We start from the raw sequence: 15,264 nt of genomic DNA, 5'->3' as shown, positions 1-15,264 counted from the left end.
CCCACAACAACTTGTGTTCTACTCGTGCATAGAAACTACGCATAGACCTAGCTCTGATACCGCTGTTAGGGAACGTAGCAGAAATTCAAAATTTTCTACGCATCACCAAGATCAATCTATGGAGTAATCTAGCAACGAGGGAAAGGGGAGTGCATCTACATACCCTTGTAGATCGCTAAGCGGAAGCGTTGAAGTGAACGGGGTTGATGGAGTCGTACTCGTCGTGATCCAAATCACCGATGATCCTAGTGTCGAACGGACGACACCTCCGCGTTCAACACACATGCAGCCTGGTGACGTCTCCCATGCCTTGATCCAGCAAGGAGAGAGGGAGAGGTTGGGGATGACTCCGTCCAGCAGCAGCACGACGGCATGGTGGTCGTGGAGGAGCGTGGCAATCCTGCAGGGCTTCGTCAAGCACCGCGGGAGAGGAGGAGGACTTGGGAGAGGGGGAGAGCTGCGCCAGAACTTGGGGTGCGTCTGCCCTCCCACCCCTCCACTATTTATAGGTGGGGACAGAGGGGGCCGGCCACCCTAGATCTCATCTAGGGTTGGGGGCGGCGGCCAAAGGGGGAAGGAGTGCCTCCCAAGTCAAGTGGAGGCCCTCCCCCTTAGGGTTTCCCCTCTCCCATGCGCATGGGCCTTGGGGGGGCTGGTGCCCCTGGATCATTAAGGCTAGGGCTCCCCCTTACAGACCATGCTGCTGTATTGGACGTGGTGGAACATTTTCCGGACCTACGGACCCCTCTGGAATCCTCCGACACCTTCTGGAAGCTTCCCGGTACAATACCGGAAAAAACCAAACTTTTCCCGGAACCCGAACAACAACTTTCCATATATAAATCTTTACCTCCGGACCATTCCGGAACTCCTCGTGACGTCCGGGATCTCATCTGGGACTCCGAACAACATTCGGTAACCACATACAAACTTCCTTTATAACCCTAGCGTCATCGAACCTTCAGTGTGTAGACCCTACGGGTTCGGGAGACACGTAGACATGACCGAGACAACTCTCTGGCCAATAACCAACAGCAGGATCTGGATACCCATGTTGGCTCCCACATGTTCCACGATGATCTCATCGGATGAACCACGATGTCGAGGATTTAATCAATCCCGTATCCAATTCCCTTTGTCTAGTGGTATAGTACTTGCCCGAGATTCGATCGTCGGTATCCCGATACCTTGTTCAATCTCGTTACCGGCAAGTCTCTTTACTCGTTCCGTAACACATCATCCCATGATCAACCCCTTGGTCACATTGTGCACATTATGATGATGTCCTACCGAGTGGGCCCAGAGATACCTCTCCGTCACACGAAGTGACAAATCCCAGTCTCGATTCATGCCAACCCAACAGACACTTTCGGAGATACCCATAGTGCACCTTTATAGCCACCCAGTTACGTTGAGACGTTTGGTACACCCAAAGCATTCCTACGGTATCCGGGAGTTGCACAATCTCATGGTCTAAGGAAATGATACTTGACATTAGAAAAGCTTTAGCATACGAACTACACGATCTTTGTGCTAGGCTTAGGATTGGGTCTTGTCCATCACATCATTCTCCTAATGATGTGATCCCGTTATCAACGACATCCAATGTCCATGGTCAGGAAACCGTAACCATCTATTGATCAACGAGCTAGTCAACTAGAGGCTTACTAGGGACATGGTGTTGTCTATGTATCCACACATGTATCTGAGTTTCCTATCAATACAATTATAGCATGGATAATAAACGATTATCATGAACAAGGAAATATAGTAATAATAACTAATTTATTATTGCCTCTACGGCATATTTCCAACAGTCTCCCACTTGCACTAGAGTTAATAATCTAGTTCACATCGCCATGTGATTAACACTCATAGGTCACATCGCCATGTGACCAACATCCAAAGAGTTTACTTAGTTCACATCATCATGTGATTAAGACTCAATGAGTTCTGGGGTTTGATCATGTTTTGCTTGTGAGAGGTTTTAGTCAACGGGTCTGCATCATTCAAATCCGTATGTACTTCGCAAATCTCTAGGTCATATTGTAAATCACGCTCCACTTGAAGCTATTCCAAATGGTTGCTCCACTATACGTATCCGGTTTGTTACTCAGAGTCATTCGGATAGGTGTTAAAGCTTGCGTCGACGTAACCCTTTACGCCGAACTCTTTATCACCTCCATAATCGAGAAACATGTCCTTATTACTCCAAGGACAATTTTGACCGCTGTCTGGTGATCCACTCCTTGATCACGTTTGTACCCTCTTGACAGACATGTGGCAAGGCACATATCAGGTGCAGTACACAGCATAGCATACTGTAGAGCCTACGTCTAAAGCATAGGGGACGACCTTTGTCCTTTCTCTCTTTTCTGCCGTGGTCGAGCTTTAAGTCTTAACTTCATACCCTACATCTCAGGCAAGAACTCCTTCTTTGTCTGATCCATCTTAAACACCGTCAAGATCATGTCAAGGTATATGCTCATTTGAAAGTACCATTAAGCGGTTTTCGATCTATCCTTATAGATCTTGATGCTCAATGTTCAAGTAGCTTAAACTAGGTTTTCCCTTGAAAAACACTTTTCAAATAACCCTATATGCTTTCCAGAAACTCTACATCATTTCTGATCAACAATATGTCAACAACATATACTCATCAGAAATTTTATAGTGCTCCCACTCACTTCTTTGGAAATACAAGTTTCTCATAAACTTTGTATAAACCCAAAATCTTTGATCATCTCATCAAAGCGCACATTCCAACTCCGGGATGCTTGCTCTAGTCCATGGAAGGATCGCTGGAGCTAGCATACCTTTTAGCATCCTTAGGATCGACAAAACCTTTCTGATTGTATCACATACAACCTTTCCTTACAAAAACTGGTAAGGAAACTCATTTTGACATCCATCTACAATTTTTCATAAATGCAGCTAATGCTAACATGATTCCGACGGACTTAAGCATTGCTACGGATGAGAAAATCTCATCGTAGTCAACTCCTTGAACTTGTGAAAAACTCTTTGCCACAAGTCGAGCTTCATAGATGGTGACATTACCGTCCACGTCCATCTTCTTCTTAAAGATCCATTTATCTCAATGGCTTGTCGATCATCGGGCAAGTCCACCAAAGTCCATGCTTTGTTCTGATACATGGATCCTATCTCGGATTTCATGGCTTCTAACCATTTGTCGGAATATGGGCCCACCATCGCTTCTCCATAGCTCGTAGGTTCATTGTTGTCTAGCAACATGACCTTCAAGACAGGATTACTGTACCACTCTGAAGTAGTACGCATCCTTGTCGACCTACGAGGTTTGGTAGTGACTTGATCCGAAGTTTCATGATCACTATCATAAGTTTCTACTTCAATTGGTGTAGGCGCCACAGGAACAATTTCCTGCGCCCTGCTACACACTAGTTGAAGTGACGGTTCAATAACCTCATCAAGTCTCCACCATCCTCCCACTCAACTTTCCGAGACAAACCTTTCCTCGAGAAAGGACCCGATTCAAGAAACAATCCCTATTGCTTTCAGATTTGAATTAGGAGGTATACCCAACTGTTTTGGGTGTCCTATGAAGATGCATTTTATCCACTTTGGGTTCGAGCTTATCAACCTAAAACTTTTTCACATAAGCGTCGCAACCCCAAACTTTTAAGAAACGACAACCATAGTTCAAACGGTGTCGTCTCAACGGAATTACGTGGTGCCCTATTAAAGTGAGTGCGGTTGTCTCTAATGCCTAACCCATGAATGATAGTGGTAATTCGATAAGAGACATCATGGTACGCACCATATCCAATAGGGTACAACTATGATGTTCGGACACACAATCACACTATGGTGTTCTAGGCAGTGTTAATTGTGAAACAATTTCCACAACGTCTTAATTGTGTGCCAAAGCTCGTAACTCAGATACTCATCTGTGATCATATCATAGACATTTTATCCTATTGTCACGATGATCTTCAACTTACTCTGAAACTACTTGAACCATTCAATAATTCAGACTTGTGTTTTATCAAGTAAATATACTCAGTATCTACTCAAATCATCCGTGAAGTAAGAACATAACGATATCCACTTCGTGCCTCAGCACTCATTGGACTGCACACATCAAAATGTATTACTTCCAACAAGTTGCTTTCTTGTTCCATTTTACTGAAAACGAGGCTTTTAGTCATCTTGCCCATGTGGTATGATTTGCATGTCTCAAGTGATTCAAAATCAAGTGAGTCCAAACGGTCCATTTGCATGGAGTGTCTTCATGCACATACACCAATAGACATGGTTCGCATGTCTCAAACTTTTCAAAAACGAGTGAGTCCAAAGATCCATCAACATGGAGCTTCTTCATGCGTTTTATACCAATATCACTTACATGGCAGTGCCACAAGTAGGTGATACTATCATTACTATCTTATATCTTTTGGCATGAACATGTGTATCACTACGATCGAGATTCAATAAACCATTCATTTTAGGTGCAAGACCATTGAAGGTATTATTCAAATAAATAGAGTAACCATTATTCTCCTTAAATGAATAACTGTATTGCGATAGACATAATCCAATCATGTCTATGCTCAATGCAAACACCAAATAACAATTATTTAGGTTTAACACCAATCTCGATGGTAGAGGGAGCGTGCGATGTTTGATCACATCAAGCTTGGAAAAAACTTCCAACGCATATCGCCAGCTCACCTTTAGCTAGTCTCCGTTTATTCCGTAGCTTTTATTTCGAGTTACTAACACTTAGCAACCGAACCGGTATCTAATACCCTGGTGCTACTAGGAGTACTAGTAAAGTACACATTAACATAATGTATATCCAATATACTTCTATCGACCTTGCCAGCCTTCTCATCTACCAAGTATCTAGGGTAATTCCGCTCTAGTGACTGTTCCCCTTATCACAGAAGCACTTAGTCTCGGGTTTGGGTTCAACCTTGGGTTTCCTCACTAGAGCAGCAGCTGATTTGCTGTTTCATGAAGTATCCCTTCTTGCCCTTGCCCTTCTTGAAACTAGTGGTTTCACTAACCATCAACAATTGATGCTCCTTCTTGATTTCTACTTTCGCGGTGTCAAACATCGCGAATATTTCAAGGATCATCATATCTATTCCTGATATGTTATAGTTCATCACAAGCTCTAGTAGCTTGGTGGCAATAACTTTGGAGAAACATCACTATCTCATCTGGAAGATCAACTCCCACTCGATTCAAGTGATTGTTGTACTCAGACAATCTGAGCACAAGCTCAACGATTGAGCTTTTCTCCCTTAGTTTGCAGGCTAAGAAAATCGTCGGAGGTCTTATACCTCTTGACGTGGGAACAAGCCTAAAATCCCAATTTCAGCCCTCGAAACATCTCAAATGTTCCGCGACGTTTCGAAATCGTCTTTGGTGCCTCAACTCTAAACCGTTTAACATTACTGAACTATCACGTAGTTATCAAAACGTGTATGTCAGATGTTCGCAACATCCACAGACGACATTCGAGGTTCAGCACACCGAGCGGTGCATTAAGGACATAAGCCTTCTACGAAGCAACGAGGACAATCCTCAGTTTACGGACCTAGTCCGCATAATCGCTACTATCAACTTTCAACTAAATTTTCTCTAGGAACATATCTAAACAGTAGAACTAAAGCGCGAGCTTACGACATAATTTGCAAAGATCTTTTGACTATGTTCAGGATAATTAAGTTCATCTTATGAACTCCCACTCAGATAGACATCCCTCTAGTTATCTAAGTGATTACATGATCCGAGTCAACTAGGTCGTGTTCGATCATCACGTGAGACGGACTAGTCATCATCGGTGAACATCTTTATGTTTATCGTATCTACCATACGACTCATGCTCGACCTTTCGGTCTCTTGTGTTCCGAGGCCATGTCTGTACATGCTAGGCTCGTCAAGCTAACCTAAGTGTTTCGCGTGTGTAAATCTGTCTTACACCCGTTGTATGTGAACGTTAGAATCTATCACACCAGATCATCACGTGGTGCTTCGAAACAACGAACTTTCGCAACAGTGCACAGTTAGGGGGAACACTTTCTTGAAATTTTAATGAGGGATCATCTTATTTACTACCGTCGTTCTAAGCAAATAAGATGCATAAACATGATAAGCATCACATGCAATCAAAAAATGACATGATATGGCCAATATCATTTTGCTCCTTTTGATCTCCATCTTCGGGGCTCCATGATCATCATCGTCACCAGCATGACACCATGATCTCCATCATCATGATCTCCATCATCGTGTCTCCATGAAGTTGTCTCGCCAATCATTACTTCTACTAATATGGCTAACGGTTTAGCTATAAAGTAAAGTAATTACATGGCGTTGTTCATTGACACGCAGGTCATACAATAAATTAAGACAACTCCTATGGCTCCTGCCGGTTGTCATACTCATCGACATGCAAGTCGTGATTCCTATTACAATAACATGATCAATCTCATACATCACATATATCATTCATCACATTCTTTTGGCCATATCACATCACATAGCATACCCTGCAAAAACAAGTTAGACATCCTCTAATTGTTGTTGCATGTTTTACGTGGCTACTATGGGTTTCTAGCAAGAACGTTTCTTACCTACGCAAAAAACCACAACATGATATGTCAATTGCTATTTAACCTTCATAAGGACCCTTTTCATCAAATCCGATCCGACTAAAGTGGGAGAGACTGGCACCCGCTAACCACCTTATGCAACTAGTGCATGTCAGTCGGTGGAACCTGTCTCACGTAAGTGTACGTGTAAGGTCAGTCTGGGCCGCTTCATCCCACAATACCGTCGAAACAAGATTGGACTAGTAACGGTAACCATATTGAACAAAATTAACGCCCACAACAACTTGTATTCTACTCGTGCATAGAAACTACGCATAGACCTGGCTCTGATACCACTGTTGGAGAACGTAGCAAAAATTCAAAATTTTCTATGCATCACCAAGATCAATCTATGGAGTAATATAGCAACGAGGGAAAGGGGAGTGCATCTACATACCCTTGTAGATCGCTAAGCGGAAGCGTTCAAGTGAACGGGGTTGATGGAGTCGTACTCGTCGTGATCCAAATCACCGATGATCCTAGTGCCGAACGGACGACACCTCCGCGTTCAACACACATTAAGCCCGGTGACGTCTCCCATGCCTTGATCCAGCAAGGAGAGAGGGAGAGGTTGGGGATGACTCCGTCCAGCAGTAGCACGATTGCGTGGTGGTGGTGGAGGAGCGTGGCAATCCTGCAGGGCTTTGCCAAGCACCGCGGGAGAGAAGGAGGACTTGGGAAATGGGGAGGGCTGCCCCAGAACTTGGGGTGCGGCTGCCCTCCCACCCCTACACTATTTATAGGTGGGGAGAGAGGGGGCTGGCCCCCCTAGATCTCATCTAGGGTTGGGGGCGGCGGCCAAAGGGGGGAGGAGTGCCTCCCAAGTCAAGTGGAGGCCCTCCCCCTTAGGGTTTCCCCTCTCCCATGCGCATGGGCCTTGGGGGGGGGTGGTGCCCCTGGCTCATTAAGGCTAGGGCGCCCCCTTACAGCCATGCTGCTGTATTGGACGTGGTGGAACATTTTCCGGACCTCCGGACCCCTCCGGAATCCTCCGGAACCTTCTGGAAGCTTCCCGGTACAATACCGGAAAAAAACGAACTTTTCCCGGAACCCGAACAACAACTTTTCATATATAAATCTTTACCTCCGGACCATTCCGGAACTCCTCGTGACGTCCGGGATCTCATCCGGGACTCCGAACAACACTCGGTAACCACATACAAACTTCCTTTATAACCCTAGCGTCATCGAACCTTCAGTGTGTAGACCCTACGGGTTCGGGAGACACGTAGACATGACCGAGACAACTCTCCGGCCAATAACCAACAGCGGGATCTGGATACCCATGTTGGCTCCCACATGTTCCACGATGATCTCATCGGATGAAGGATTCAATCAATCCCGTATTCAATTCCCTTTGTCTAGCGGTATAGTACTTGCCCGAGATTCGATCGTCGGTATCCCGATACCTTGTTCAATCTCGTTACCGGCAAGTCTCTTTACTCGTTCTGTAACACATCATCCCATGATCAACCCCTTGGTCACATTGTGCACATTGTGATGATGTCCTACCAAGTGGGCCCAGAGATACCTCTCCGTCACACGAAGTGACAAATCCCAGTCTCGATTCGTGCCAACCCAACAGACACTTTCGGAGATACCCATAGTGCACCTTTATAGCCACCCAGTTACGCTGTGACATTTGGTACACCCAAAGCATTCCTACGGTATCCGGGAGTTGCACAATCTCATGGTCTAAGGAAATGATACTTGACATTAGAAAAGCTTTAGCATACGAACTACACGATCTTTGTGCTAGGCTTAGGATTGGGTCTTGTCCATCACATCATTCTCCTAATGATGTGATCCCGTTATCAACGACATCCAATATCCATGGTCAGGAAACCGTAACCATCTATTGATCAACGAGCTAGTCAACTAGAGGCTTACTAGGGACATGGTGTTGTCTATGTATTCACACATGTATCTAAGTTTCCTATCAATACAATTATAGCATGGATAATAAACGATTATCATGAACAAGGAAATATAGTAATAATAACTAATTTATTATTGCCTCTAGGGCATATTTCCAACACCTTCATCCTGGCAGCTCACCCTCTTTCTCGCCCGATCTGCGGTTTTGGGGCTGCTTGGCTCTAGGTGAGTCGCCGTCGACATGTGAGGAACGCCTGGTTCCGCTCCTGTGGCTTCCTTGGGTGCCATTCAGGCAGGTTCTAGGGTGAACTAGTCCATCGCTCAACGGTGCGGCGCCTTTCGAGCCAGGCGAGGAGGCAGGGGCCTTCTTTGACGATGGAATTGTCTGATTGTGTTCTCCACAAGCCCTGAGCCGGCAGTTGCCTTCCCCTTGGTGTTCTGGCAATGGCTTGCCTCTCATCGTCGTCGTTTCCTTGCCCTGAGCCGGCAGTTGCCTTCCCCTTGGTTGCGTGTGTGCAAGAGGTCCCTGGCATCTCCTAGCTATTAGCTTCATGTTGATCTGGTATCTAGCTGGTTGTGTGCTATGCGAGCTGTCTCCCAGCGCCTTTGTATCTTTGCCATGTTTGTTTTCCTTTTCTTTGTGTGGTTCGTGGTTGTATTCTCTGTAATCCTGGCCGGTTGATGGCTTTGTTAATTCAAAGCCGGGCTCTTCTTGAGCCTTCGTTCTAAAAAAAAAAATTAGTACGCTCAAGCGCTACAGCCAACAATAATGGTATCTGGTCGTCGCCAATAAAGCCATTGTAACAGTGGCAGTGTCCGTCGTAACTAACAAATGTATAGCTATCCATTCGTCAATTTGCTTGGCCAACAGATAGCTAGGTTTTGTTTTCAGAAACTTCTGGCCACACAAAACATATTTTTCATGAAGTTAGTAGCCGAACTGCATCTATCGATTTCTTAGTGGGCGCACAAAAGATTCTTCAGGTAGCCTCGCATGGATGGTTCTATAGCGACAATGGAAAGTCCACACCAAGTGAATGCATTCTCTTTGTGCAGAATTGATTGCCTAGAAAACGAAAGTATGTGCTTAAAATGAATTGCTAAAACCGGTGTGAGCAGCAGATGCATATTTTCTCTAACACCGACTACCGACACACTACCATCATTGTACCAGTGGTCCTTAGCAGTATGTATGTATTGACTGGTCAGGCATAAATGAACCTGATTGTTTGGATGTGAAAATTCCTGTGTGAAACAAAATTCGAATGCAATAATTCTTTCACTAAATAAAGGGGTAGCCGTACGCACTTTGATCAGGCTAAATGGATGTTCAAAGTCTGGACGCACCTCAGTGTCAATGTTTAACTTTGATCACTATCACATGTATAAGTGCATGGATTATGCTTTGCAAGAATAATAGTCTAGTACGTATCTTGCAAAAAAATTAATCTAAATTATTGATATTTTTAATATGTTTTTAACATCTAGAATAAAGTAAATATTATATCAAAATTGTTCATTGTAGACCAAGTAAAGTTAAATTTAGCATATACAAAAAATTTAAATAAATCTTAGATGTTCCATCGCAGCCGCTAGTTTCACTGTGGACTGAAAAGAAATAGCCTGTGTTGCCACAAAAAAAAGTAGAACATATTAAAGAGTTCATAAATGACATGTTAGAAACATCTTGTGGGAAGTGGTTGGCTGGATTGCAGCATCGTGCTACCTCGCATCTCTTGGTCAATAGTGATAAAGCTGACAAGTATGTTGGTGGACAGAGGCAGAGGTTGTACCATCGGTGGATAACGAATTTCTAGTATTGTCTGAAGGTGGCTCAAACAAAGTAGATGTTACTTTTAAGGGTCAATTGAACATCATATGCATCCCCATGCCCATGATTAGTGTCATCTGCGAAAAGTCTACGAGGAGAAGAGATGTATATGTGGATGGCCACCATGGAAGAAGGAACTTAATCGCATAATATATTTGACCTACTCCTCTTCCTTCCCCGGCATCTCTTCCCTAAGCCTGATGCCATGAACTGATGAATACCTCGTGACTGATCTCAAGTTCATGCCAATGAGCTCTTGAAAGATGTTGGAACATCAAGGAACAGTTCTAGGGTCATTGGATCTGGCTCAACCGGGTTCTGACAAGCTGAATTCATGGTCGAAGAGCCCAAATTGGCAAAGGGGTCATGCCTCCATTGTTGATAATGAGACGCCAGAGAAATCAAGATTTCTTGATGCTCTATACGATGTTCCAACGTTTGCAAGTGCGGACGGTATTAGTTGTTTACTCATGAGTATTCGCACAATGTTGCACACATCTCACAAATATTTTGGTTTTATGCTTCCAGAGGATTTTCTCTTACTGCAAATACATTTCTTTGTCCTTGCCAGTGTTGTTCATATGTTGCACACATATGTTTTCCATGATGCAGGTGTTGTGACACATTTTCAACACTTTTGTTGCATGGGCACATTTGACACACTACGACACTTCTTGTTGTGAGGAATAGAGATCCTAGATCTAGCACTTACATGAATCCAGCTGTAACGGAGGCAACTGATTTTATTTTTCTCGGTCAGCCGACTAACGCTTAGGGATAACCATTTGATAACATATGTGTGGGTGAGTATGTCATGACACCATAAAAGGTAAAGCACTGGAATTGATCGACTGGCTCGGGAAATGTTCAACCCTAAGGCACTTCAAACGGTTGGTCCTAGTACAATACACAGTTTCTACTTCCCATCCCTCGCTTGGGAGGTACCAACTGACTCGGCGAGGCTAGGAGAGCAGCTCCTATATGCCTCTAGCTGTCAGGAATCAGCTTCTCCAGATCCAGATGCAAAGTAGTGGCTGGTGTAATGCTTGTTTAGTCTAGATACTACTTGCTAAACCAGTTGATCGAAAGACTTGATTATTATTCTGCTTGCACATAGTACAATTTTTTCTCATAGTTTTCTCGCGGATACACAAGTTTTGCATGATACATGAGTGGTGAGTTACATAGTTTCTCATAGTATGATTATTTGCATATACAAATTTGAATACTTTTCTCTATATAGAATTTACATATATAGAATCTACTACCACTTTGAGAGCCCGTGGATCGGTGTATGCGTCTTGATCCTTGTACAAGAAGTCCAACATCCTTGTCGAATTCACCACTGCCTCTAGGAGCGGCGTTGTTGGCCGTGCGGTGGCTGGCTTGAGGAGCTCCTCAATGATGTCCATCCATGACTCCTCTATGAGCTCCCCGAGCTTTCTATATGCATCTTCCTTTGCAGTGTACTTGTTCTCCTCCATGCACGCTTCCACCGTTGACATCACAGACCTCTCGTCAGAGCACTGTTCTTGTTCTCGCTGATTTATGAGAGAAAAAAGTGGGTCATATTAAAAGAGTGATCATACCCATCTATTAATATGGCTCCGTGCATCAGTGCATCAACTGATGCAGAGACCATGGTATCCTTCTCGGGTTAAATAACTTTTCTACTCACTCTGTAAAGAAATATAAGAGCGTTTAGATCACTCTTATATTTCTTTCAGGAGGGAGTATTAGTTAACCTATATTTTATGGCAAGTGGTTTCTATGACTAGTTAATTATTATACCTGTTCCAAAATAGATGGTGTTCTAGAAAATATTTTGCCAAACCTTTCTGAGGAGAATGTAGGGATTACATCAGTTTACTTAATTGGCTTTTAATTGGCATAGATATCATGATGCACACAACTAGGATTTATTATTCTTTTGGATTATATTCGCTGCCAAATAAAAGCGACAAGCTACAAAACTAGAAGGATCCCAAACTTATCCATGAACCAAAAACTGCAAATAAATAAGACATGACATGTATTTACAGTTGTAAGTATGTAACCTCGTGTGAAGCCACATCGTTGATGACACGGCCGATGACACAAGAAGCTCGCATGATTTTAGGATAGGTCATGCCCCACTCGATGGCATCTCTGCTCGCTCCTATGATAACAAAGGCAAGGCATGCAACATGCATGCAGCAACAGCTAGGCACCGAGAATCGCAGGTGCTCCTCCACAGTAACAGGTGTGTCGGTTTCCTCACGCCATTTTGCTTCATTGTAGTAGCATTTCGTAGCATCGATTAGCTGCATAAGTACAATGATATATTTATTTTTCACTGGGAAGTTGATTGTCTACATATATACACATATTTCTTTCACATAGCAGATTTTTTAACGAGCGAAACGGAAGCTTCGTAAGTATAGGTGTTAACTTTTAAGACAGCAAATATCATGATCTCAGTTTTTTAAGTCTCCTGAAACAAAGCCAACAGTTAAGATGAGCCATGTATTGAGTACACTGTTTATGAGTTAACATATTTTAAAATTCAAATTTACGAAGAGTCTTGATGATTTCATCACTTTTATCTACTTGTGCATGCCTCAAGTGGCTCTGCGCCAGTTCCTGCATGCGATTCAGAGGCTTCGCACCATAGTTCTAGTTGTGTCCATACATAATGATCCTATGCGAGTATTTATCGGTTTGTTTTTCTTGAATTAAGCATGTTCATGAGACATCAACTTACTAGCTTTTTTACATAGTCTGCATGCTTGTTTCCTTGACTATCCAAATCCTTTTCGATGACCTTCATGGTAGCGAGTACTTTGCTGTAGAAGAACTTCATGTAACCTGGGAGGTGTTCAGAGGCTTGTTCATCCCACCTAAAAAGAATAGAGTTGTTCTAGAATTAGTATCAAGCAACACATTAATTGGTTGTTAAACCACCCTAGCTCACATAAATATATACAGACCTTTCCATTGCCATGGTAAGGAGCCTACTTTCTTCTAAGGTGCTGTAGCTGTCGTAAATGTCGTCAAATATTGATATAAATGTAAAGAACTTTGTGAGTACGATTCGTCCGTATGAATATTGTGGCTCAAATAAAACTCCTAACATCCAAAAGTGCATCTCCACCATCCTGTCTCGTGCGAAGCTCAAATGGTCTTGGAGTTGCAGTTCTTTCCACCACCTGCAAACAAACCATGAACTCAGATTGTAATGATACAACGGAGGGTATGAAAAACATTTCAAGAGTTAAGGGGCATAGAGTTGTGTCTGGCATTAGAGTTAAGTGGCGGAATATAAATTGCACCGACGGACAGAAGGTGAAATTTTGCCTATGTACTAGCAGATTTCATCATATATATAGTTACTTACAGAGTAAGAGCCCTCAGCTCCTCACAGTACAGAGCCTGAAGAATACTGAAATCCAGCTTTGCAAGCTCCAAAATGGCCTCATTCCTTGTACTCATTCTCTCATAAACTGAGATGAAGTGTCGCGCTTCAACTCTTCGAGGCCTCCTGAAAAGAGGCGTTTCCAGCGTACGCCGCACCTCCTCGAGTAATATAGGTGGTGAAATTGTTTGTTGCTCCACGACACGGAGGAGATGGTCTTTTGTGTAAGCGATCACGCTGCTGAGTGTTTCTTCACCATGGGTTCGAACATGGGCAGCGTTGTACATGCCCAAGAGGCTTCTTGTGTCGTTGCAGGTAATCTTTCCTTCGGCATCTATGAACTTTAGGAATACATCTGCGGCATTGTCATGTATAGTACATAGTTCTATTAGGACAAATGTTTTTAGAAAATTTCACCAAGTACTCACGTCTTTGAGATTCTAATTATGTTTTTTATACCTGGCGAAACATTGAATCCCTGTTTCCTGAGCAAATAAAACCCAAGAGCCGCCGTGTGAAGATCACGGTCTTCATCGCCGGTATCATGAATCCCACACAGCAAGTCATTGATCTCTTTCCCATAGTGGTAGTCCAAACCAAGCTGCTGTAAAGTATCGACAAGCTCAAGCTTCCGAGGCAGATCAGCAGAACCTGAATCTACTATCGTCGCCCTCAGCTCTTCTTTCATTACTTCAGCCTTGTTTTTCATGGAAAGACACTGCAAGAGATGATACATTAGTACTCATGGTGTCCCCAAACATGCTGTCTTAGACATTTACACCTGCACGGTGTCCGAGGTTATGCTTCCACAGTCCATTTTGCATGAAAATATGTTTGAACAAAAACATATTTCAAAATATATTGTCCTTAAGTTGTTTAACTTATACATATTGTAAAATGACATCCAACAAGAAGGTACAACACTGGTGTCTGCGTGCTAATTTAATTTAGTTCACCTGGGTCGGAGTGAATGGCCTGAAACCAAGGAAGAAGTCCCCCCAAACGGTGGGGTGGTGAATCCGGTGGCTGCGCTGGTTGTTGTTCATCGTCGGCGGCGGGTGTGAGCGACGGCGAGTCTCCACGGAGGCGGCCATTATGGCAGAACGATCGACCTCAGTTGACCGCTTCAGACTTCACTGTGTTAATACTTAACGTTAGTGATATGCCTTTGTGGAGTGAGACGGCCTTCTGAACTGCTTGGATTTATATAAGAACATGAGAGGAGTCGAGGACACCATGTAAACAACGTGTCATACTTTGTGGCCTAGCCAGTTAAGTTCGAGCCTTGTAGATTTTATTTCAGGAGAACTCTCTGAACTTTGTTAACACCAGCTACAAGCTCCATTAGTATGTTGATGAAGCGCTGCAGCCAACAATGATGTATGTCGTCACTACCAATAAAGCCATTGTTACACTATTTGACATGATTAACAAGTATTGTTATCCCTGAAAAAATACTATCAACTCCAAAAAAATAAAACTGTACTTCCAAAAAATATTTAATCTATAAATATGAC

The 15,264-nt window shown here is 43.4% G+C and overlaps 1 protein-coding gene across 1 annotated transcript; it reads right to left on the bottom strand.

Annotated features, from left to right (window-relative positions):
* Positions 1–11,452: 11,452 nt before the first annotated feature.
* On the bottom strand, positions 11,453–15,045 carry LOC123115450 ((E)-beta-caryophyllene synthase). Its single transcript, XM_044536608.1, has 7 exons — positions 14,704–15,045; positions 14,207–14,465; positions 13,730–14,102; positions 13,323–13,541; positions 13,097–13,232; positions 12,411–12,656; positions 11,453–11,894 (listed from the first exon to the last, which is right to left on the bottom strand). Exons 1-7 carry the CDS (start codon positions 14,839–14,841, stop codon positions 11,589–11,591), a joined length of 1,677 nt encoding a protein of 558 aa, XP_044392543.1. The 5' UTR covers positions 14,842–15,045; the 3' UTR covers positions 11,453–11,588.
* Between the last annotated feature and the right edge of the window lie 219 nt (positions 15,046–15,264).

Source organism: Triticum aestivum, chromosome 5B, assembly GCF_018294505.1.
Source record: "Triticum aestivum cultivar Chinese Spring chromosome 5B, IWGSC CS RefSeq v2.1, whole genome shotgun sequence".
NCBI classification, from domain to species: Eukaryota; Viridiplantae; Streptophyta; class Magnoliopsida; order Poales; family Poaceae; genus Triticum; species Triticum aestivum.
Note: the sequence above shows the minus strand (reverse complement) of the source record. Positions and strands in the feature narration are given on the sequence as shown.

Bases quoted from the DNA above. Each gene is read 5' to 3' on its own strand.
- LOC123115450 (XM_044536608.1), bottom strand. From the start codon at position 14,841: ATGGCCGCCTCCGTGGAGACTCGCCGTCGCTCACACCCGCCGCCGACG. The intron at 14,466-14,703 runs GTGAACTAAATT...CATCTCTTGCAG, and splicing joins GGCCATTCACTCCGACCCAG to TGTCTTTCCATGAAAAACAA. The intron at 13,542-13,729 runs GTAAGTAACTAT...GTTTGTTTGCAG, and splicing joins GAGCTGAGGGCTCTTACTCT to GTGGTGGAAAGAACTGCAAC.